Raw genomic sequence first — 25,224 nt, forward strand, 5'->3', positions numbered from 1 at the left:
TTCCTTATTTTCAAAGCTCTTGGTTTGTACAGACCACATTTCTTTACCTTTTCATCTGCTGATGGACATTGGGGTTTCTCTTGGCTATTGCAAAAAAAATGTAGCAATGAATGTGGGTGTTCAAATATTTCATTTCATTTATTTATTTATTTATTTATAGTTTTATTTTTTAATCCTCACCTGAGGATTAAAATCAGTGAGCAAGTAGGATGATCACCTAAAGCATCTAATATGCTTTTTGTAATTGCTATTGAAAATCATGCCATCATTTTAATAATCCTTACTTTGTAGGTGATCATCTTACTTGCTCATTGATTTCTAGAGAGTGTGGAAGAGAGAAGGAAAGACAGAAAAATATCGATATGAAAGAAACACATCGATTGGTTGCCTCCTTCATGAGCCCTAGACAGGGTCAAGCCGGGGGGAGAAAGGAGCCTGCAACCGAGGTATGTCCTTGACTGGAATTGAACCTGGGAAATATCTCTTTTAGAACATGCTTTGAATTCTTTTGGATACTATCCAGAAGTGGGTTGTGGCATCACATGGTAGTTATATTTTTAATTTTTTGAGAAAATTCCAACTTGGTGTATGTCCATCTTATAAAAGTGTTTATGCTTTTATTACGGACATGGATAATCAAAGTTATACATAGCGATAATTTTGGGGGTTATATATAGTATTATATTGTATATGTTTTTATATTGCCTTAGTCTTTCTGACTTCAGGGTAATAAAAGTGATATATTTTAGATGTCATTTAACTTTTGAATTTTTCATAATTTTGCATTTTAGGTGCACATTCAAGATATTTTCTAAGTATCTTATTGTTGAGTCTTTATGAATTATAATGTTACAGGGTAATCAGTTCTAGATGGAAAGGTTTTCCACTTAAGGGATTTGAAAAATTATTGCATCTAATATGCTTTTTGTAATTGCTATTGAAAATCATGCCATCATTTTAATAATCCTTACTTTGTAGGTGATCATCTTACTTGCTCACTGATTTTAAGATTGTCTTTTGAGTCCTACTGTTTTAAGAAGTGTAGCTGGGTTCAGGTTAAAATATTCTCTATCCTCCTCCTGACCTCTTTTGCTTCATTAACTGACAATACACATTCTTCATCAACTCTAGAAAATGTATCATCTTTTCAATGTTGCATCTCCTCATCTTCTCTTGTCACTGCTCCTACAACCCCAAAAATATGTATACTGTCCCATCCTATGTATTCTCTATGTCTTTATCTGCTCAGGCTGCTATACTGAATATCACAGAGTGGTTTAAACAAAAATATTTATTTATTTTCTTTATTTTTAACTTAAATTAAAAATTTCTCAATTACAGTTTATATTTAATATTATATTACTTTCAGATGAGTTACATAGTGGTTAGACATTTCTATCACTCACAAAGTGATCCTTCTGGGAAGTGCTGCACCCATCTGACAGTATATATAGTTATTACAATATTATTGACTGACTGTATTCCCTAAGCTGTACTTTACACCCCCAGGACTGTTTCATAAATGTCAATTTGTGCTTTTTAATCCATTCGGCTTTTTCATCCACTCCATGCAACCCCCCTCCTATCAGGCAGCCATCAGTTTGTTCTCTGTATTTATGAGTTAGGGTTATTGATAGGTATGTAGTTATTACCATTTTATTATTTATATTTTTACCTCTTTTTTCTTCTTCATCTTATTAAAGAAGTCCCTTTATCATTTCTCATAATATTGGTTTGCTGGTGATGAACTCTTTCAGTTTTTTCTTATCTGGGAAGATCTATATCTTTCCTTTGATTCTAAATGATAGCCTTGCTCAGTAATCTTGATTGTTGGTCCTTGATATTTGTCACTTTGAATATTTGTGTCAATCCCTTTTGGCCTGCAAAGTTTCTGTTAAGAGAATGAAAAGTTATGCCACAGATTGGAGTAAATGCTTGAAAATCACATATCTGGCAAAGAACTTTTGTCCAGAATACAAAGCATAAACAACATTTACAACTTAATGAAGAGACAAAGAACACTTTTTCAAATAGGCAAGAGATTTGACTCGGCATTTCACTATAGAATGTATATGAGTGGCCACTAAGCAGATAAAAACATAGTCAACATCATTAGTCATTAGGGAAATGCAAATTTAAGTGCAAGATACCATTTGACACCCAATAAAATGTCTATAATAAAGAAGATAGAGACTACCTAGTGTTGGCAATCAGGTGGAAAAAGTGGAAACTTCATACACTGGATGGAAATAATGATACCGACTCTTTGGAAAGTGGTTTGGGAGTTTTTAAAACTTCAAAGATAAACTTACCAGTTTCATTCCTAGGAATGTACCCAAGAGAAATTAAAACATTTATCCACACAAAGCCTTGCACAGGAATACTCATAATAACATCAAACTGAAAACAATCCAAATGTCCATCCATAGACAACCAAAATGTGGTACAACTATACAATGGAACCAAAAGGAACACGATGTTAACACGTGCTCCAACATGGACGAACTTCAAAAACATTATGCTAAGGAAGCCAGACTTGAAAGACTACATACTGTGTGATTCCATTTACATTAATGTCCAGGAAACAGAAATTTAGGGAAACTTTTTTTTTAACTTGTCTTAAATGCTTTTATTTATTTTTCAGTGTTGTTTTTTTTTAATTTCAAGAAAAATGATCTAGGCAGACTTAAAGCTAGAGCTGGGGTGGGAGCAGACATTACTGCAAATTTGGTGATGGTTGCACTATCTAAAAATGAATTGAATGTCATGAATTTTCCCTTGTAATGAGTGAATGTCATAGTATATAAATTATATCTCAATAAAGTTTCTAAAAAGTTAAGACATCTTATATTTCGTCTTTCTACAGTTTAAACTTACCACATGCAGGCCTCAGTCTCTCACAGGCTCCGTTTTCTTATTTGGCTCTTTTGTAGGTTTTGGTCTGTGATTTTCTTCTATGTTCTTTCTTCTGATGATTTACCTACCCTACGGCTTCAATGGTCACCTCAATTCTGAAAGGACTGAATCTCTAGTGAATTTATATTTTTAATTCCAACCCAAATACACTCCCCAAATTCCATAGCCGGCTCTTCTAAATGTCTATTGGACAGATCCCACTCAATATTCCACAGATACCTCAGTCTTAATTCATTGCCATGGTCTTCATTATCTTCACCTGTCAAATCTACAGTCTCTTTTACAAAATTTCTGAATTCTTCTTCTAGTCTCTTTATTGAAGCATAAGCTATCTATAACACGAGTATTATCCTATCAAACCCTAAATATTATAAAAACTTTATTGAAGTTCAAGTTGTTAACCATTAAGTAAGGCTGTGGTGATCTTGGTTTCTGTTTTCATTAATGAGAGTGGTAGCTTTTGCCCTGGCCAGTGTCTCAGTTGGTTGGGCATCGTCCTGTGCACCAAAAGGTTGTTGGTTGGATTTCTGGGCACATGCTCGGGTTGTGGGCTTGATCCCCAGTGGGGGGCATGCAGGAGGCAGCCAGTTGATATTCTACTCTCATATCAATGTTTCTCTTTCTTTCTCCCTCTCCATTCCTCTCTTTCAAATTCAATAAAAATGTTTAAAAAAGAATAGTTGTTATTAACTTGACATTTTAGTGTATACTGTGTGCAGCGCTACTTCTGTTACTCTTACCCCTAGACTCAGTGGTGAATGAAATAATTTCCCTGTGGTGTAGAGTTTACAGTCCAGGGACAAAGACACACGCATAAGGAAATGACTGTTGAAGATAGGATCTTACCTCTAGTACAACAAATCCAGGGCAATACATGCTGGAGTAGACAAGAGGGAACATGTCTTTGAAATTTGGATGCTTCCCTCACTCCATGGGGAAATCACTGATTAGTAGAGGACGAGGGGCCTTTATCAATCTCAGAAAATGTTTACAATTTGATGGCTGAAAAAAAATGATGGTTTAATTTTCATTTTCTAGAAAGTAAATAGATTGACTACTGTTTCCTGTTTATGGGACTTTTTAATTTCCTCTTCCATGAATTACCTTTTCATACCCTTTCCCATATTTCCATGCAGTCCACTATCTCTTATCATTAATTCATAGGAGCACTGTGGTCCAGGCCATACAACCTCCTGACAAAAGGTCGGGCACAGTTGGGGTCAGGAGCCCATTACCTGAGTAGTCAAGGCTGGGGTCAGGGCTGGGCCAGGGCCAGGTCAGAGTGGGCCAGTTTGGGGTAGGGAGGCTAGGGGGTTAGGGCAGACCCAGGGATGGGTCAGAGCCAGGGTCAGGACTGGGCTGAAGTGGGAGTAAGGGCAGGGTCAGGGCAGGGTCAGGGCCAGGGTCAGGGCGGGGTCAGGTCGAGTTCAGTGACCCTGCGATGGGCAAGGTGAAGTGGACACGTGGAGGTCGAGGCCCAGGTTGGCCAGTGGACCTACTGTGGCTACTGCTGCTACTGCCCTGGGTCGCCCCGGGGCTGAGACGGTCCCTGGCCATGGCCAACCCTGCCTCAGCTCCAGGCGAGACAGTGGAGAGCGGTGCCCCCGCCCCCACGGTGCAGCGGTTGGCCCCGGGAACCCCAGGTACATGGGCGGCGTTGTGTGGGGTGAATTCTGGACACTGCTGGGCTGGGACACGGATCCGGGGCCCGGGTCACCCCAGTCGTCCTCCCCTTTGCCCTCTCCTTCACTCGGCAGCCTAGAGACCACTCAGCGAAGGTGGTCTCAGGCGCCTCCTCCACTCCAGGCCTCTGAGGGGAACTGCCCCAGGACATGGGGGCGGGGCGTGGAACTGGCGCTGGGGAGAGGAGAGCACCAGGACCATTGAATGAGGGGCCTGGAGTCAGGCCGGGGTCCCAGTCCCCTCCGGAGGCGCAAGCACAGCCCTGGACAAGGATTCACCTCTCGGAGCATCGGCACACACCCCTGCACCCTCCTTCTCAGGTGTGAGTCCTAGAATCAGGGTTATAGTCAGAGCCCACCCCTCTTCTTTTTCAACTACACTTGACATTGAATATTATTTTATATTAGCTTCGGGTGTGCTCCATAGTGGTTAGACATCTATATAATTTATGAAATAATCCCTATCAAGTCTAGTACCCACCTGGCATCATACAAGGTTATTACAACATTATTGACTGCATTCCCTACACTGCACTTTACATCCTCCTGACATTTTTGTTGTTAACCCTCACCTGAGGATGTTTTTTCCATTGATTTTTAGAGAGAATAAGAGGGAGGGAGGGAGGGAAGGAGGAAGGGAGAGAGTGAGAGAGGGAAACATCAATGTGAGAGGGAAACATCAATGTGAGAGACATGCATCTGGACTGGGGCTGGGGATGTGCTCTTAACTGGAAATCAAACTCAGGACCCTTCGGTATATGGGCTGATGCTCTAAACACTCAGAAACACTGGCCTGTGCAATACATTTTCAGTTAGAAGTAATCCCATTTGTTTATTTTTTATTTGGTTTCCCTTGCCCAAGGAGGTATATAGAAAAAAAATTAAGATAAATGTCAAGGAGTTTACTGCCTATGTTTTCTTATAGAAGTTTTGTGGTTTGGAGTCTTACATTTTAGTCTTTAAAGCATGTTGAGTTTATGCTTGTATATGGTGTAAGAAGGTGGGATTTCTCTCTTTCTCCTCTTTCTCTCTCTCTCTCTCTCTCTCTCATTTTTTTTTTTTTGCATGCATCTGTCCAGTCTTTTCAACACCACTTACTGAATGGACTGTCTTTACCCCTTTGTATATTATTGCCTTCTTTTCAAAAATTAATTGGACATATAAATGTGGATTTATTTCTGGGCTCTTTATTCTGTTCCATTGATATATGTGTCTCTTTTTTATGCCAACACCATGCTGTTTTGATACTATAGCTTTGTAGTACAATTTGATATCAGGTAGCACGATACCTCCAACTTTGTTCTTTTCTCTCAAGGTTTCTGTGGCTATTCAGGAAAATTTGTTGTTCCATATAAATTTTAGAATTATTTGTTCTAGTTCTGTGAAAAAAATGCAAGTGGCATTTTGATAGGGATTGCATTGAATCTACACATTGCTTTGGGTAATATGGACATTTACACGATGTGAATTCTTTGTATCCATGAGCACAGTATATGCTTTCTCTTGTTTGTAACTTCTACAATTTCTTTCTTCAATGTCTTATAATTTTCTGAGTACAGGTCTTGTACCTTCTTGGCTAAATTTGTTTCTAGGTGGGTTTTTAAATTCAGTTGTAAATAGGATTGTTTTCTTAATTTCTCTTTTTGATAGCTCATTATTGGTGTATAAAATGTAATAATTTTTATATGCTGCTACTTTACTAAATTCATTTATCAGTTCTAGTAGTTTTTGGTGGAATCTTTGGGGTTCTCTCTATATAGTATCATGTCATCTGCAAATGATGATAATTTTACTTCTTCCTTTCCCATTTTGATGCCCTTTATTTCTTTTCTTTTTAATATATTTTATTGATTTTTTACAGAGGAAGGGAGAGGGATAGAGAGTTAGAAACATCGATGAGAGAGAAACATCAATCAGCCACCTCCTGCACATCCCTCACTGAGGATGTGCCCAAAACCAAGGTACCTGCCCTTGACAGGAATTGAAGTCGGGGCCCTTGAGTCTGTAGGCTGACGCTCTATCCACTGAGCCAAACTTGTCATGGCTGCCCTTTATTTCTTTTTCTTGTCTGATTGCTGTGGCTAGGATGTCAATACTATCTATATATATAAAAGCCTAAGCAACCATTCAACCATTTGACCGGTAGCTATGATGCACACTGACGACCAGGGGGCAGACGCTCAATGCACAGGCATGGAAACATGGAACAGACTGATGAATCTCAGAGGGAAGGGGGGAGGGGGAGGGCAGGAAGAGATTAACCAAAGATCTTATATGCATATTAAAGGCCTGGTGCACAGATTTGTGCACCAGTGGGGGCCCTCAGCCTGGCCTGCTGGGATTGGGCTGAAACCAGCAGTCCAACACCTCTTGAGGGGTCATGGGTTGTGAGAGGGCACAGGCCAGGCCGGTGAGGGACCTCACCGGTGCATGAATTCATGCACCAGGCCTCTAGTGTTGAATGAAAGTGGTGAAAGAGCACTTGTCTTGTTCCTGATCTTAAGGAAAATGCTTTTTGCTTTTCACTGTTGACTATGATGTTAGCTGTGTGCTTGTCACATGTGGCCTTTATTGTGGTGAGGTATGTTCCCTCTATTCCAACTTTGCTGAACGTTTTTAATCATGAGTGTATGATGGATTTTTGCAAATGCTTTTTCTGAATCTATTGATATGATCATGTAAATTTTTTATCCTTCATTTTGTTTATGTGGTGCATCACATTAATTGGTTTGTGGATACTGACCCCATCTTGCATTCCAGGAATAAATTCCACTTGATCATGGTGTATGATCTTTTTCATATTTTGCTAAGTCCAGTTTACTATTTTTTAAAGAATTTTTGCACTTACGTTTATCAAGGATATTGGCTTATAATTTTCTCTTTTGGTGATATCTTTGGGTTTGGAATCAAGATAATGCTGGCCTCATAAAATGAGCTTGGGAGGCTTCTCTCCTCTGGGAGTTTTGTAATACTTTGAGAAAGATAGGTGTTAGTTCTTCTTTGAATGTTTGATAAAATTTGCCTATGATGCCATCTGGTCCTGACTTTTGTTTTTTGTGAGGTTTTTATTATTATTATAACTGTTTTGATTGGTCTTCTCAGATGTTCTGTTTCTCTTGATTCAGTCTTGGAAGATCGTAGGTTGCTAGGAATTTATCCATTTCTTCCAGATTGTTCAAAGTATTGGCCTACAATTGTTTGTATTATTTTCTTATAATCCTTTTTATCTATTGTGTATGTGTTCCCCCACATCCTGCGTGGTTCATGGTTCAGGATCTGGAAGAGTAGCCGCACACAAATGAAAGAGACAAGACAAGAAATAATTTGGAAATTTTGGGGGGCCAGTCGGGCAAGCCCAACTCAAGGGGAAGGACTTCCACTGGTGCTCAGGCCTCACCAGCCTTTTATTCAACTTTGGTTACACATAAAGCCCTTAGGCAGGCAATTGCAGTAGCAGACAGACTATCTTAAAGGTCAGTAAATATTAGAAGGATTTACTCTGAGACTATTGATCAGGAAATATCTTGAGCCCTCATTGTCAGGACTAGACAATCAGTGCATAACTCAGGCCGTTGCCATGGGTTCAAGGTTTACCAGCATTCCGGGATCCTTGTTTGCACTTCTCTGCTAGTGAAGACAATGAGTGGTTTCTCACATCTATGTGGTGTTAACAGTCACTTCTCTTTCATTTCTGATTTTATTTATTTAGGTTCTCTTTTTTTCTTGATGAGTCTGGTTTAAAGCTTTATCAATTTTTTTAATCTTTTCAGAGAAGCAGCTATTGATTTCTTTGATGTTTTGTAATGCTTTTTAGGGCTCTTATTTTTGTTCATTTCTACTCTGTTATTTTCTTCCTTCTATTCACATTGAGCTTTGTTTGTTGTTCTTATTCTAGTTCCTTCAGGAAGTTTAGATTGTGTAAGTTTATATTGTATATTTGAGATTTTTCTTGTTTCTTGAGGGAGGTTTGTATTTCTATGAATTTCCCTCTTTGGACTGCTTTTACTGGGTCCCATAGATTTGGGGGCATTATGTTTTCACTTCTTTTGTCTCAAATTATCTTGATATATATGAAATATTTCAGAGAGGAAGGGAGAGGGAGAGAGAGATAGAAACATCAACGATCAGAGAGAATCATCGACCGCTGCCTCCTACACACCCCCTACTGGATATCAAGTCCACAACCCAGGCATATGCCCTGACCGTGAATTGCACTGTGACCTCTTGGTTCATAGGTTGATGCTCAACCACTGAGCAACACTGGCTGGCTCTCTCAAAGTATCTTTTGATTTCTTTTTTGATTTTGTTGTTAACCGATTAATTGTTTAGTAGCATGTTATTTAACATCCATGTGTTTGTGTGTTTTTCAGTTTTCTTCTTATAATTGATTTCTAGTTTCATATCATTGTGGTTGGAGGAGAAGCTTGATATAATTAAAATCCTCTTAAATTTATTCAGACTCTTTTTCTATCCTAATGTGTGGTCTGTCCTATAAAATATCCCATGTGTGTTTGAAAAGAATGTACATTTTGCTGCTTTGGGGTGAAATTCTCCAAAAATATCAATTAAAGTCATCTGGTCTAATCTGCCATTTTAGGCTGCTGTTTCCTTGTAGATTTTCTGTTTGGATGATCTATCTATCCATTGATGTCAATGAGGTGTGAAAATCCCCTAGAATTGCTGTGTTACTGTCAATCTTCCCTTTTATGTCCCTCAATATTTGCTTCTTTCAGAAATGGAGAATTTGAGTCATAGAGGGGGAATGCATTTCTCCACATCCCACAGCACCTGATTCCTGCCTGTGAACCTCTCAGCCTGAGAGACTGGGGGGCGGGGGCACAGACCCTTAGAAGCCACGATCTTTTTTTAAAAATATATTTTATTGATTTTTTACAGAGAGGAAGGGAGAGAGATAGAGAGTTAGAAACATCGATGAGAGAGAAACATCAATCAGCTGCCTCCTGCACATCTCCCACTGGGGATGTGGCCGCAACCCAGGTACATGCCCTTGACGGGAATCGAACCTGGGACCCTTCAGTCCGCAAGCCGACGCTCCATCCACTGAGCCAAACCGGTTTCGGCAGAAGCCACGATCTTGAGCAAGGCACATTGTTACCCTCTGAGACCTTTAGGTCTTTGATCTTCAGAGTGTGTGTAGCATGTCCTATTGGAGAAATAGGGTCTGTGATATGTGAGCTTCGGAAGGCCCACTCTGAGGTATCTGTCATCCAGTAGATGCTTGCTGTGGCCACCTATGTTTCCCTTGTCCAGCCCTACAGGGTTTGCTCAGCTGTGCTCTGCTGCCCAGTCCTTAGCAGCAGCCAGTGAAGGCAGAGTCCAGGCAGTCCTATGACTTTTGCCAGGCCACTTGACCCTTGGCCTTGCTTTTCCACGTGTGAGGTGGAGAAGGGCCTCCCTGGTAGTGGCATTTGGAATACCACCAGTTTCTCTACCATAGGCCAGGGGGATTTCTCCACAGTGTGTGGGAAGCCCAAGGTGATGGGGAAGATCTATGGTGGCCAGGACGTGGTGGCTGGCCAGTGGCCATGGCAGGCCGGCCTGCTGTACCATAACACACACATCTGCGGAGCAGTCCTCATCAACTCCTTCTGGCTGGTTTCCACTGCCCACTGCTTTCTCAAGTGAGTCCTCCTTCCTGGGGCTGCAGCAGACGGACTGGTAGGGGAGGAAGATGCAGGGGAAGAGGAATAAAGGGGTGATGAATGTCCTCACAACCTGGAATGTCTTCCCCACTCACCTGCCCAGACCCTCCTCATCTTTCATCCTGAGCCCCTGTGCCTGTCCAGCAAGAGATTGGCAGTGTCCATCCAAGCTGCCATACACTGTGGACCGGCTCTTTGCTGCCTCAGAGAATGGCTTCTCCTTAATGTCCTTGTATTCCTGACTGGGTAGGGGCCTGGGGTTGCAAGGACAGCCAACAGCTAGGCAATTCTCATCACTTCAGCAAAAGTGCATGCCTGGGAGGAACTGTGGTGCCAGACTGAGTGGGTGGGAGGTGGGACTCTCTGACATTAGAGAGTGACATGGCCCGTCAGGAATCTTAACTCCTCTGGTCCTTCTGGTGCCTAGTTTCTAAACAGAGAAGGAAGGAACCCAAGGAAGCAGAGGCATCACAGCCTAAGTCAGGGAGTTGGAGCTCATGTACCAATTGGCTTTGAGAGCCCAGAGTCCTATTGGCACCTTCTCTGTGCCACACTCCATGTGACACCCTCTGTGGCATAGGGGGTGGCAAGACCCTACTCCACCATGCCTCCATTCTGTCAGGAAAGAAAGCCCAACCTGGGGTGGGAAGGGCTGACCCCATGGGAGAGGGAGGGAGCACAGCCTTCAGTGGGTGTGGAGCAGGAGGGGCTTGCCTGCGAAGAAGGGTTTTGGGCATGAGGAGCACGGGGAAGGGCTTTCCAGGTGGATGAACCATGTGAACAGTCAGGAAGGTGGGAAGCTTTATCACTTGTGTTCAGGGAACAAGGTGAGGTTTTGATTCCTGCACTCATTTGCTCACTTACACATCTTTTGTGAGTGCTTTTAACCAATTGAACAAGCAGCCCTTGGGCGAGAAGGTGTTTAAATAAAGGAAGGGCAGGAGAAGTGTTTGGGCCAGGAGGTAGGTCACGGGAGACTTGAGGAGGGTCAGGTTAGAGCTAGGATTGAGCCAAAGCCTGATGTGAGGGTCCCACCGAAGACACTTCTAGCATTAGGAATCTCTGTTCCTTCAATTCTAGGGTGTGATGGGGAAGCCACGTGCCCTGAGGTTGTGAGTAGACTATCAACCAGCCTCGGGAAAGAAGGGCTCCTGACAGTGTGAAAGGGGTCATGTAGGACAGAGGGGCCCACAGGAATGTGAACAGTTAGACAAGGATACAGGGAGAGAGCTGGCCCACACACTCAGAGAGGACGGTGACTGTGGGCCATTCCCCCTCCAGTAAATCCGGTGCCCCAGAGGACTACCAGGTTCTGTTGGGAAGCACCCAGCTGTACCAGCACACGCAGCACGCCCGGAAGATGTCTGTGAACAGGATTATCATGCACCCAGACTTTGAGAAGTTCCACCCCTTCGGGAATGACATAGCCATGTTGCAACTGCACCTGCCTGTGAACTTCACCTCCTACATCAGCCCCGCCTGCCTCCCAACCCCTGGAATACAGCTGCCTAGCCACTCGTCCTGCTGGATAACTGGCTGGGGGATGCTCAGCGAGGACAGTGAGGGGGTGTGGGAGAGGCTGTGGGATGAAAGTGGGGAGGGGGAGAGGGAGGAATGGAAAAGAAAGGGGGAGGAGAGAGGCAGGAAGAAGGGAGGAATAGCGGAGACTGAAATGACCCCACACAAAGACGCCACTGGTCCTTGGCCCTCTATTTCTCTTTTCCAATGGCCTGGACCATTCCAGTTCTAGTTCTGAAAAGTGTGCGATTCTGAAGGATATTTGAGATTTGGAATCAAGAATCTGGGTACTTAGAGTCTTCATGGTTCTTGATTTCAAGGTTTTTAATCAGCCATAGATCTGAGTTGACTTGGTTCTACTCGAAGGTCATGCTGGGGCCCTGTCCCATTCCAGCTTTCCCAGGACCCGAGAAGGTGCTTGGGAAAAAATGGAAAACACACACACATTTATGGCTTCTGGCTTCTGATCTTGCATAATCAAGTTAGAATGATCACCACTTAAGAACCTCAGAACTTCACTTTGGCAAATTGTCTACTTCATAGCCTTATTAGGTGAACTGAATAACACAGAAAAAAAGTGTGATTTTTTTAGATTGAAAGGAGAAATATAGGCAAAAACTTATGGGCAAGAGTGTTTTTTAAAGAAAAGATTGTTAGTAACTTGGAGAAATGCTCATGGTGTAAAGGGAAATGTAATATATATTTGTAATTATTAGTAAGGTCATAATTTTGTATGGTCTTTATCAACAGAGGTGCTACAGGCATTTTGTACAAACCATGTCTTCATTGAGTGGGAGATGCCAGCATCTCTGGCCTTTGCCTACTAAGTTGTAGTAACTCCACCCTAATCATAGGACAACCGGGGAGACCCAATATATTCATTCTCTCTCTCTCTCTCTCTCTCTCTCTCACACACACACACACACACTACACACACACACTACACACATGCATGTGCAATTCACACACACACACACACACAGTCTGGCTCTTTCTTGATAGAAGGAACCACATCTTACTTGTTGTGAGATCACAATCTGTGCCACAGGGCTTTGCACATGGTAGCTACCTCACTGCTGCCACCCTGGTTCAAATATGTTATATGAATATAAACTCCAGACTGGTCTTCCAGCTCTGACCCTGTGTTCTCTGCTTTAGTCTCTACACAGCTGACTACTTGCTTTAAACATGAGCCATGTCACTAACCCCCTCAGCACCCTAAGTGCTTTGTTATTTGTGCTTAGAAAACAATACAAACTCTATACCTTAGCTATCAGCCCCTGCATGACGTTGGCTCCCATCACTCTCTGCCTCATCTCCTACTGCATCCCTCACACACACCATCATAGCCACAAGGCCTCCTTCCTGCCTTGAACATGCCAAGGTCTTCCTCATCTCAGGGCCTTGACCTTGGCTATCTTCTCTGCTTCACTGGCTCTCCCTAATAATCTTTGCATGACTCATTTCTACTTTACATTTACAACTCAGCTCCTCCTCTGAGGAGTTGTACTTGATCATGTGAGCTAAAATAGATAATCCCTACTATCACATTTTCCTGTTTTATTTCCTTCATACTACTTATTAGATGTAAAATAATTAAATTTACATCACTTACCCTGTATCCCCCAACAAATATGTTTCCCTGTATCATTAGTGTCTAAAAGATACCCAGCAGAAAGAGAGATGAATAGGTGAGCGACTGGATGAGACGATGGATAGGGTGTGTGTAGGTGGGAGGATGCGTAGGTAGAAGGGAAGATGGATGGGTGGGTGGATGGATGGTGAATAGATGGAATGAGCAGATAAATTGATAGATGGAGATAAGGATGGGTAGGAGAATGATAGAGGGATGGATGAAATGGTGAGTGATAAGGAAGTAGATTGAAGGGTGAGTGGATGGATGCGGATATGAGGATAGATGGGTAGGTGAATGGAGGAATTCGTAGATGGAAGTAGGGGAAAGATTAATGATAGAAAAATGGAGAATGTATGAGATTGTCATGAAAGGGTAGGTGGGTTGGTGAATGGTTGCTACACCCCAGTGAATGGCATGTGTTGGTAAGATTTGCCTTTTATCTTTGTGGACTAGAACAGGTATAGTCTATTGTTATGAGAGAGGTGGAGGGAATAGGATGAGTTTAAAAATGTTTGAGAAACAGGACAGGAGTGATAGAGGATAGGTAGAAGACTGGAGCCATGTTGCATGTTCAGCTGTGCTGAGAAAACCTCGTGTGTAGGGGGCAGTGGTTAGCACTAAGACAGAGTAGGGGTTCAGAGTAGCCTGGTCTCTCCAGCTAGGCTACAGTGCACTTCACTGATCTTCTTATTCTCACAGAGCAACTACTCCCGCCCTTCCATCTCCAGGAGGGCAAGGTGGGTCTCATTGAGAACAAGTTATGTAATATGTTATATGGACAAAGACTTGGCACAGGCAAGACCAACTCTGTGCACGAGGAGATGCTGTGTGCTGGGGACATCTTGACAGGAAAAGCCATCTGCCAAGTGAGTGAGGCCATTTCTGTTCTTCCTTTGCCTGAGCTCATGCCTCAGTTTCCCCAGGGAAGCCTATATTGTCTCTATTCCCTTTGTGAGACCCCTGGTACTTCCCATTTCCTCCCTCTGCATGTCTTTCCTGGCCTCCATCCCTCAGCAGTGTCCCCCAGGCTAGTCCCTTCTTATGCCCATCCCCCATGACAGTGTCTGCTGGAAGGCCTTCAAACAGCATCTATTTAAAAAAAAATTTTTTATTGATTTCAGAGAGAAAAGGAAAGGGAGAGAGAGATAAAAACATTAATAATGAGAGAGAATTATTGATTGGCTGCCTCCTGCACGCCCTTTACTGCAAACCAGGCATGTGCCCTTGACTGGAATCGAACCTGGGACCCTTCAGTCCGCAGGCCAACACTCTATCCACTGAGCCAAACCAGCTAGGGCAAATAGCATCTATTTTTAAGGCATATTTTAAAATTTTTATTGAAATATAATGTACATTCAAAAGAATATATAATTATTAAGTATATAGTTTAATGAATGTTCACATACTGACACATGTGACCTACTCCCCGGATGCCCCACTCATGCCCCCTTCCTTTCACCAGCATCCCAGGGAACCACCATCTTCACTTTTAATGCTTTAGATTAGATTCCAAATTTTACATAAGTGGAATTTACTTCCATTTGTTCATCATTTGTGTCTTAACATTATATTTGCTCTACTACATGTCTCTTTCCTGTAACCTCAGTGTCTTCCTTCATAGCGTGGATCTTGAGGCTTCCTTCACCGAATTGTTGAAAGGATGGTGTAGAGCAGGGGTCCTCATACTACGGCCCGCGGGCCACATGTGGCCCACCAAAAACATTTATCTGGCCCACCGGGTGTTTTTGCCGCCACTGTGTGCATAGGAATTTGTTCATAGTTTTTTTTTAAACTATAGTCCGGCCCTCCAACGGTCTGAGGGACAGTGAACTGGCCCCTGTTTAAAAAGTTTGAGGACCCCTGGTGTAGAGGGTTGAGTAGTGTTTCCCAAATTCATGTCATTTGGAACCTCAGGATGTATGTGACCTCACTTGTAAATAAGGTCTCTGCCATTGTGATTAATGAAGAATCTTGAGATGAGACCATTGTGAATTTAGAGCAGGCCCTGAATCCAGTGACTGATGTTCATATAAGAAGAGGGAAAGACACAGAGACACTTGACTATAGACTTCTGGCCTCCAGAGCTGTAGCAAAATAAATTTCTGTTGTTCTTGTAAGCCGCCAGTTTGTGGTGAGGTGTTGTGACAGCCCCAGGAAAGGCAGACAGGAGGGATGAGATGCACCTGGCCCATGGGGAGCCTTTGTGGATAGCTGTTTTCAGTCCTTCCCAGTGAGCTGCTGAGTCAGAGGGTGGAAGCTTGGCCACCTGCCCTCTGGAGAAGGTAGACCCAGGGGTTTTGGTTTCCAGTCCATAGTTAATGGTATGGACCTGCTGGCTCTCTGCCCTGGCCCATCCTCCTCACAATTAGCTGCACCCAGAGGTGGAGCAAAGGTCTCAGCCCCTGAGTCCCCATATGGCAGTCACCCTAAATCTCCCTTCCAGTCTTGTCCTACGCCTGCCTTCTCCTGCAAAGGCCATGCCCATGGAGCTCAGGGCCAGTGCACTTTGTCTGCCCCTTGACCCCGCTCCTCCTCTAGTTTCTTCCCAGGCTGAGGACACAAATGTGCTGGACACCTGGGAGTCCATCCCTCCTCCCTCAGCCTTTAGGTCACCACAGCCTGTCTTTGACATTCCAACTAGATTCATCTTCTAGATTCATCTTCACCTGCTCTGGACCCCACCCTCCACTCTGGGCTTCCTTCTTTCCCCTGAAGTGCCTCTCCCCCTACATGGGGCACTCAGAAACAGCTCTAAGGAGAGTTGGGACCACAAGGTGCTTTGGAGCTAGGACTGTGGGGCAGGACATACCTGGTTCCCGTCTTCAATCTGTTGTTTATTGGCACTGTGACTGTAGCTATGTCTCCTCACCCACGAAATGGGGTTGCTAAGAGCCTCCACTTGTTAAGGTTTGGTACCTGGAATTTAGTAGATGGTTAACAAGTGCTGGCTTTCATTTTCCTTCCTGGTCTGCCTCTCTATCTGAGTTATACTTGTTCTTCTGGGCCTGTCTTACACCTGTCCTTTCAACCAGGGTGGAATTCACTGCCCTGCCCTACTGGACACACACACACACACACACACACACAGTTCGCTCTGTCTCTAAGCTAGTGCATGGCATATGTGAGTGCTGATGTTTCCCCTGCCTTCTGAAGGCTCCCCTGGGGCCAGTAGGCTATTGGAGCCTTTGCAAACTCTCCTAGACTGGCCCAGAATCCAGTGCCACTTGGCAACCACATAGCCCATCCATGTGTGTCGCTGAAGCTTGGAGTGGACAGGGACCACTTCCCTAGACAGGGACCTGGTTCTCCCCTGTCCTCAGGCAGCTGGGGGTGGGGACACTGGAGGGAAGAGCTGAGGCAATGATGGTGCAGTCTCACTGTCCAAGAAGACCCCAAGTGTGAGTTTCCTGGAGCTGCTGTGACAAATCCCCTCAAACAGGGTGATTAAAACAACAGAAATTTATCATCTTACACATCTGCAGGTCCAACGTCTAAAATCAAGTTGTGGGTGAGTCTGGTTCCTTCTGGAGGCCCTAGGGGAGAATGTTTCTTTACTCTTCCTGGCTTCTAGAGGCTGCCCACATTCCTTGGCTCTTGGCTTCTTCCTCTTCCTCAAAAAGCATCACTCCAGCCTCTGCTCCTGTTGTCACATCACCTTCTCTGACTCTGATCTCCTGCCTCCCTCTTTCCTCATGGGGACCTAGGGTTAATATTGGCCCTGCCCAGATGATCCAGGGTAACCTTCCTCTTTCAAAACCCCCAGTTCAACCACACGGGCAAAGTGTCTTTTGCTGCATAAGGTAACATAATCACAGGTTCCAGGGATGGGGTCATTCTTTGCAAACCACAGCAAGAACCCTTCTCTCTTCTTCTAGCCACCATCCCCCCTGCTATCTGCCAGCTGGGGAGCTTGCTTCTTATCTCACCAAGAGCATTGGAGCAGTCAGACTAGCACCTGCTCATCTTCCCAGTCCTGCATCCTGCACCCGTCATACTTCATCTCTGCCATGTCTCATGTCCAGCTGACCCCTCCTGAGCTCTGGGCACCCAGAGCTCTCCTGCTATGTCCCCTGTCTCTCCCTTTCATGACCATTGTGTGAATTCACAGCAGAAATCTCCTCCTGTTATTGCCCAATTTCTCTGCCTTTTCCCCCGGAAAAGACTCCTGGGACAGCAGTGAGCCTCTGATCCACTCTATCTAATTGTGTCCCCAGCATACCACCCAAGCCATGTGGCCAACGTCCCCACCAGCCTTGTTCCTGCCAGAGCAAGTTTGTCCTTAGTCTTCTCACTCGGCACATCAAGAGGTCTCATTCACCTTACCTGGGCCCCAAACTCAATAGTGGTTCTGCTCTTCTCCTGGTCACCTCCCCGCCCCCCCCCCCCCCCCCCCCCCATGAAATGCTGGAGATCCTAGGGCCCCATGCTCAGCCTGCTCCCTACTTTCTCTGCACCTTCTGACTGGTTGGTGAGAAAGGCTTAGATTCGACAGGTCCTCTTGGCTCCTCCTTCAAAATATTATCCCAAATCTGACTGTTCCTCGGCACCCTGGCCACTCCCCATCAATTACCTCTCACCCCTGGGGTCACCTTCTGACTGGTCTTCCCTCTTTAACTCATGCTCAGCACTGTCCATTCTCCAGCACAGCAGAAGGATACACCTAGACAGGTTAGGTCACCCTCTCCCCACCCCCGAGTACAGCTCTCCCCTGGGGGAAAACCTAACCCCTTTGGCATAAGGCCCTGTGACCCACATCCTCTCTGCACACCCTGCTCCCCACACAGCCAGCCTCGCTGCTCCTTCTCCCATCTACCTGGCAAGTCCACTTTCCTCATTTGCACTGACTGTTCCCTCTGCTCCTGCATCAGAAATGAAGGTTGTTTCCTGTTTAGAGTATCAGCTCAGAAAAGCCTGACGTCATCACCAGATGAGATACCCTCCCGATCCCTGCCCCCATCCCTTCCATGGCTGGTTGTCACATCTGACCATAGTGGGCTAATTGGCTTGTTTACAAAGCACAATGAGGGAGGGGCCTTACTTTATCACCCCTGTGCTTTCAAGTGCAGAGACTGCCACCTATGCTCCCAGTGCAGGTTGGATGGGCTGGTGGAAGAGTGGCCAAGCTCAGTTGTGGTCCCTGCTCCCTCACCTCCAGAGGATGAGCGTTTCCCTTTGGCCAATGAAGTGAGGGGACTTCCAAACAGGTGGTCCTTCCCTAATAGCCTTTCAGGACCCCAGTAAACCCCATAAGCTTTCTGGAGACCCCTTCCTACTCCCCCATCAATGCAGGTTGCCTCCACCAGGCTTCAACATACACATTTTCTAAAGAAGCTGGTAGCAAACCAAATGCCAAAATGAATGAAAAAGGAAGATGGTGGCATAGTCGGTGGATCTTTCGCACACCTCCTCCCTGAACCAAACTGAAAATAAAACAAAATTGGGGAAAAATCCCCCTGAATTACCAACTGAAGATTATCTGAAGAGGAGGCCATCACAGATGGGCAGAGGAGGCCATCTTGAGACTTGTAGAAAGGGGGGAGACATGAGAAGTGCTGGCCCACTCCCCTGGGAGCAGACCAAGTTTAGGGAGGGATATCTCAGCAGTGGAAGGTTCCCCTTGAGAGGAGTGAAGCCTAGACCCCAGACGGGGCTCTGCAGCTCAGAGCGCCAGAGCGAGGAACAGGACCCCAGGTAGCACGCAGCTCTGAAAGGCAGCAGGGTTTTTGCTGGCCAAGGAGAAAAAGCCACTTTTTAAATGGCTAACATGCAAGATTTTATATTGCAGTCACTCACTCTGGGCTCTGGTGGAGGGAGAGCAGTGCGGACTTGAGTCACCTGAAGAGAGTCTGGAGTGGGTGGCTTTGAGAGACATGGAGGAGCAGCTGCCAGGATCCCTGTGCAGGGTCATCCTCTGATATTACAGCAGACGTTTTTCTTGAGAGGAGCAAGCCCCTCCCAGTGGCATCAGCCTGGAGAAAACCAACTACCACACCCTCTGGAATCCTGCTCACTCCACCTTGCATCTTAAGCCCTGCTGAGGAGACAGCAGCATAGGCCAGTCCATATAAGGCTGGGCAGACTTAGGGGAGGGTCAGTGACTGGCTTTTGAGGAGGGTCCTTCTTCCCGCTTTCCCAGGAACCTGACTGGCACTTCCCCTTGTGGGAGAACCAATAGAAACTCCCTCGTGGCTTCTGGCAGAACCAACCTCTGAACTTGGGAGGCCCACCCTCCTGCTAGTAGGGGTTCTGCCCTGCTGAGGTCAAGGAAAAGATCTGGGATAGACTCAGACTTGTGGCTCCGGGGCAGGGAAACACAGACACCATCTTCCCTAAGTATAAATGGCATCTCCTCCTCACAGGAGATCCAGCGATCTCATCCTCCTGATTCCAAGAAACTGAGCCTTTCCAGTGACTCAGAGTGGCAGCAGGCCAGGAAGCAGAGGCAGGCAGAGGCAGATCTCAGGGTGCCTTGGGACATTAGCTAACCCACCCCTGTGCTCCATGCTGCTGAAGGCTAGCCTTAAATCATAGCTTGGTCCTTCCCATGTGCAGCTAACGCTAGCTAAGGCAGTCACACACTGTGGATCACTTGTAGATTTGCACAGATATGCCAGATGTGGAAAGGGTCTGACATTGGCTTGCACCAAAGAACGTCCAGGAAGGCCAGGCCCTGGTCGGGCGCATGCAGGGGGCAACCAATCGATGTGTTTCTCTCATATCGATGTTTCTCTCTGTCTTTCCCTCTCTCTTCTACTCTCTCTAAAAATCAATGAAAAAATATACTCAGTGAGGATTAAAAACAAACAAACAAACAATATTGGTAGCCTTTAAGAGTGATGTCAACAGCAATGCAGTAATAGTTGGGGACTTCAACACCCCACTGACATCATTGGCTTGGTCTTCCAGACAAAACATGAACAAGGAAATGGAGACCTTAAACAACACACTAGAACAGATAGGCTTAATTGATATTTATAGAACATTTCATCCCAAAGCAGCAGGACATACATTCTTCTGAAGGGCATGTGGAACATTCTCAAAGATAGACCACATGTTAGGGCATAAAATAAGTCTTAACAAAATCATAGCAAGTATCTTCTCAGGTCACAATGGCATGAAACTAGAAATCAACTCCAATAAAAATTCAAAAAGTCAAACACCTGGAGGTTAAATAGCATGTTATTAAACAATGAATGGGTTACCAATGAGATCAAGAAAGAAATAAAAAATTACCAGTGGACAAATAAAAATGAACACACAACAACCCCAAACCTATGGAACATAGTGAAAGCAGTCATAGAGGGAAGTTCATAGCATTACAGGCCTACTTCAAGAAGTAGAAAAGAACCAGAAAATGAACAAGATAATCCCAGAGTAAGCACAGGAAAGAGATAATAAAGATTGGAGTGGAAATAAGTGACATAGAAACTAAAAGAAACAATACAATGATCAATGAAACCAATAATTGGTTCTTTGAAAAGATAAACAATATTGATAAACCTTTAGCCAGACTCATTAAGAAACAAAGAGAGAGGACTCAAATAAATAAATTCAGAAATAAAAGAGAAGAAGTTAACCACTGAAATCACAGAAATACAAAGAATGGTATGAAAACATTAAGAACAACTATATGCTAAAAAATTTGACAACCTAGGTGAAGTGGACAAATTCCTAGAAACATACAATCTTTCAAAACTCAATCAGGAAGAATCAGAAAACCTGAATAAACAGATAACAACTAATGAAATTGAAACAGTAATCAGACATCTCCCATCAAACAAAAGTCCTGGATCAGATGGCTTCACAGGAGAGTTTTACCAAACATTTCAAGAAGAACTAACACCTATCCTTCTCAAACTATTCAAAAAAAAAAAAAATCCAAGAGGAAGGAACACTTGCATGCTTTTTTTTTGAGGCCAGTATTATCCTAATACCAAAACCAGATAAAGACACCACAAAAAATAAAATTATAGTCAATATTTCTGATGAACATAAATGCTAAAATCCTTAACAAAATATTAACAAATCAGATCCAGGAATACATTAAAAAGATCATTCACCATGAGCAAGTGGGATTTGGCCAGGAATGCAAGGTTGGTGCCATATTTACAAATTAATAAATGTAATACATCACACAAACAAGATGAAAGATAAAAATCACATTATCATATCAATAGATGCAGAAAAAGCTTTAGACAAAATCCAGCACCCATTTATGATAAAACTTTTAGCAAAGTGGGAATAGAAGGATCATACCTCACCATAAGAAAGACCATATATGAAAAACCTACAGCCAGCAACATATTCAATGTGCAAAAACTGAAAGCTTTTCTTTTAAGATCAGTAACAAGACAGGGACGTCTGCTTTCTTACTCATATTCAACATAGTACTGGAAGTCTCAGTCAGAGTGATCAGACAGGAAGAAGAAATAAAGGGCATCCAAACTGGAAAGGAGCAAGTAAAGCTCTCATTATTTGCAGATGGCATAATACTGTACATAGAAAACCCTAAAGACTCCACCGAAAAAACTACTAAAATTAATAAATGAATTTGGCAAAGTAGCAGGATACAAAATCAACATCCAGAAATTGATGGCATTTTAGTACACCAATAATGAACTCTCACAAAGAGAAACTAAAAAACAACCCCAAAGTGCAAACAATCCCATTGCAACAAAAAAATAAGATACCTTGGAATAAACTTAATCAAGGAGGTAAAAGACTGGTACTCAGAAAACTGCAGAACATCACAAAAAGAAATAGAGGAAAATGCAAACAAGTGGAAGAATATACCGTGCTCATGGATTGGTAGAATTAACATCATTAAAATGTCCATACTACCCAAAGCAATTTATAGATTGAGCACAATTCCTATTAAAATACCAATGGCATATTACACAGATCTCGGTCAAATATTCCAAAAATTTATATGGGACCAAAAAAGAACCCAGGTAGCCTCAGCAATCTTGAGAAAGAAGAATAAAGTTGGAGGGATCAGGATACAAAATATCAAACTATACTACAAAGCCACTGTAATCAAAACAACCCGATATTGGCACAACAAGAGGCATTTAGATCAATGGAATGGTACAGAGAATTCAGAAATCAACCCAAGCCATTTTGCTCAATTAATATTTGACAAAGGAGGCAAGAGCACACAATGGAGTGAAGACAGTCTCTTAATAAATGGTTTTGGGAAACTTGAACAGGTACATGCAAAAAAAAAAAAAAATTAAACTAGACCATCAACTTACACCATACAAGAGAATAAACTCAAAATGGATAAAAGACTTAAATGTAAGTCTAGAAACCATAAAAATCCTAGAAAAAAACATAAAGGGTAAAATCTTAGACATCTCTCCTAGGAATATTTTTGCTCATGTATCTCCTGGGGCAAGGGAAACAAAGGAAAAGATAAACAAATGGGAGTACACCAAACTAAAATGCTTCTGCACAGCAAAAGAAACCATAAACAAAATGAAAAGGGAGCTCACTGTACAGGAAAACATATTTACCAATAATACATTTGATAAAGGGTTAATTTCCAAAATATAAAAAGACCTTAACTCAACACAGGGAAACAAACAATCCAATGGAAAAAAATGAGCAAAGGACCTGAATAGTCACTTCTCCAAAGAGGACACACAGATGGCCAATAGACATGAGAAAATGCTCAAGATCACTAATCATCAGAGAGAAGTAAATTAAGATTACAATGAGGTATCACCTCACACCTGCCAGAATGGCTACTATCAATAAATCAACAAACAAGTGCTGGGGAGGAGGTGGTAAAAAGGGAACTCACTGTGGAAAACAGTATGATGTTTCTTCAAAAAGTTAAAAATGGAACTGCTTTTTGACCCAGCAATTCCACTTCTGGGAATATGTACTAAGACTCCAGAAACACCAATCAGAAAGAGTATACACACCCCTATGTTCATTGCAGCATTATTTACAATAGCCAAGATCTAAAAGCAACCCAACTGCCCATCGCTAGATGAGAGGATAATAAAGCCTTGGTCCATTTACACCATGGACTACTACATGGCAGTAAAAAGAAGGAACTCTTACATTTGTACAGCATGGACCTGGAGAGTATTATGCTAAGTGAAATAAGCCAATCAGAGAAAGACAAATACCATATGATCTCATTAATCTGTGGAATCTAATGAACAAAATAAACTGATGAATTAAATTAAAACAGAGGCTTGGATACATGGAACAGACTGACAAACATCAGAGGGAAGGGGCTGGGGCACTGGATAAAAGAAGCTGAAAAGATTAGCGAAAGAACATATATGGCAGAGGGGGCAGGGGCTTGGTGGAGGGGGTGACCATGGGTGACATCCATAATAGTATCAACAATTTAAAAAAAAAAGGCAAGAGGACCCAAGGGAAGGGGATATGCTACTGCAGCCCAGGGTGCAGCAGGAGCTAGGGTCTGTGGAGGCTTCAGCTTCCGGGCTCAGCTCGCAGGCCAGCCTTCCTGGGCCCTGTGCATGCAGCTGTCTCCTACTGGCCTTGGGCAGTCCCTCTCCTGGGCCTCTAGGCCGTCCCTAGGTCCAGGGGCAGAGTGGTGTCCTTGTGTTGATAGATTTAGATCCAGGATCTTCTTGAGGGTCAATCAGAAGCTCTTTCAGCTGATTTCAGTGCCCACCAGGGTGACTTTAGTGGGGTCTGCAGTGGGACACTGGTGTCTGGACTTTCACAGAGGTTGGTGTCTTAGTCTCTGGCCAGTTGGTGTCTTAGTCTCTGTTGTCCCACTAACTCTCCTCTCTTTCTTAGGGCGATTCCGGGAGCCCCCTCGTCTGTGACCTCCTCGATGCCTGGGTTCTGGTAGGGCTGGCCAGCTGGGGTTTGGACTGCCGGCATCCCATCTACCCCAGTGTGTTCACCAATGTCACCTACTTTGCTGACTGGATCCGGGAGATCCAGAGGCTCACACCTCCTCCTGATCCCACAGCTGCTCTTCCTCAGACCCAACTTCCATACAGGCCTCTGCAGGCTGCAGGCTCTCCGGGGCCTGGCACAGCCCTCTTGCCTCCCCAGACCTGGCTCCTATTGCTGTCTGTGCTCAGGGCCCTGTGGCAGGCCCTGCAGTGACCGGCCCAGCCCCTCTGCCCCTGCTGTCTGCCTCAGGCCCCAGGATCCCTATCTCCCCTCCCCCACACCCTCCAGTTCTCAGTGTGTGCTTCCTTCTCCTTGGCTTTCCTGTCCCTCAACTGCCACTCCCCAAGCCAAGCCTGAAAAAATAAAAACAAATAAAAGAGTCATTTTCCTCCCATATCAAGACCCAGTTTTCTCTCCTGCACCTTAGTACTCACTCTTCCCTTGCGGTCAGTCATCTGACTTCATGGGCAAGGAGAGGGCATGGCAAGGATACTGTCCTAGGAGGAAGGCAGGGGTGCAACGCTGAGGGAGCCAGTCCTGAGCTGGGGAGAGAGCAGGGTGTCTGCACTCAGATTCTGCTCCTGCTGGGGGAGCATACAGGCCTTCAAAGGCAGCATATCAGTCATTGTGGGCTACTGGTACAAATACCACAAATCCTATATAATAGAAGCCTAATATGCAAATTGTCCCCTTGGTCAGTCATTCCACCAGGAGACTGGGAGTACGACTGCTCGCTATGATGTGCGCTGATCACCAGGAGACGGCCAGGAACATGGCGGGCATGGGCAGCGCAGTGCTGGCAGCGGGCAGCAGTGGAGGTGCTATCAGCCCTAATGGGCTCTGACAAGAGTGGGATTGCCGCGGGATGGCAGAGCAGGTGAGCAGGTGGCACCAGGCCAAAGCGGGTGCAAGTGGGGGT

The 25,224-nt window shown here is 44.2% G+C and overlaps 1 protein-coding gene across 1 annotated transcript; it reads left to right on the forward strand.

The window, feature by feature from the left end:
- The first annotated feature begins 4,357 nt into the window (after positions 1-4,357).
- LOC138998829 (putative serine protease 47) lies at positions 4,358-24,518 on the forward strand. The gene is made up of 5 exons (XM_070400835.1): positions 4,358-4,559; positions 10,057-10,240; positions 11,543-11,820; positions 14,115-14,281; positions 24,201-24,518. The coding sequence occupies exons 1-5, from the start codon at positions 4,358-4,360 to the stop codon at positions 24,516-24,518; spliced, it is 1,149 nt and encodes a 382-aa protein (XP_070256936.1).
- The last annotated feature ends 706 nt before the right edge of the window (positions 24,519-25,224 follow it).

This window comes from Myotis yumanensis, unplaced genomic scaffold (genome assembly GCF_028538775.1).
Source record: "Myotis yumanensis isolate MYYU_CA2020_CCGP unplaced genomic scaffold, mMyoYum1.0.hap1 SCAF_21, whole genome shotgun sequence".
Lineage (NCBI taxonomy): Eukaryota > Metazoa > Chordata > Mammalia > Chiroptera > Vespertilionidae > Myotis > Myotis yumanensis.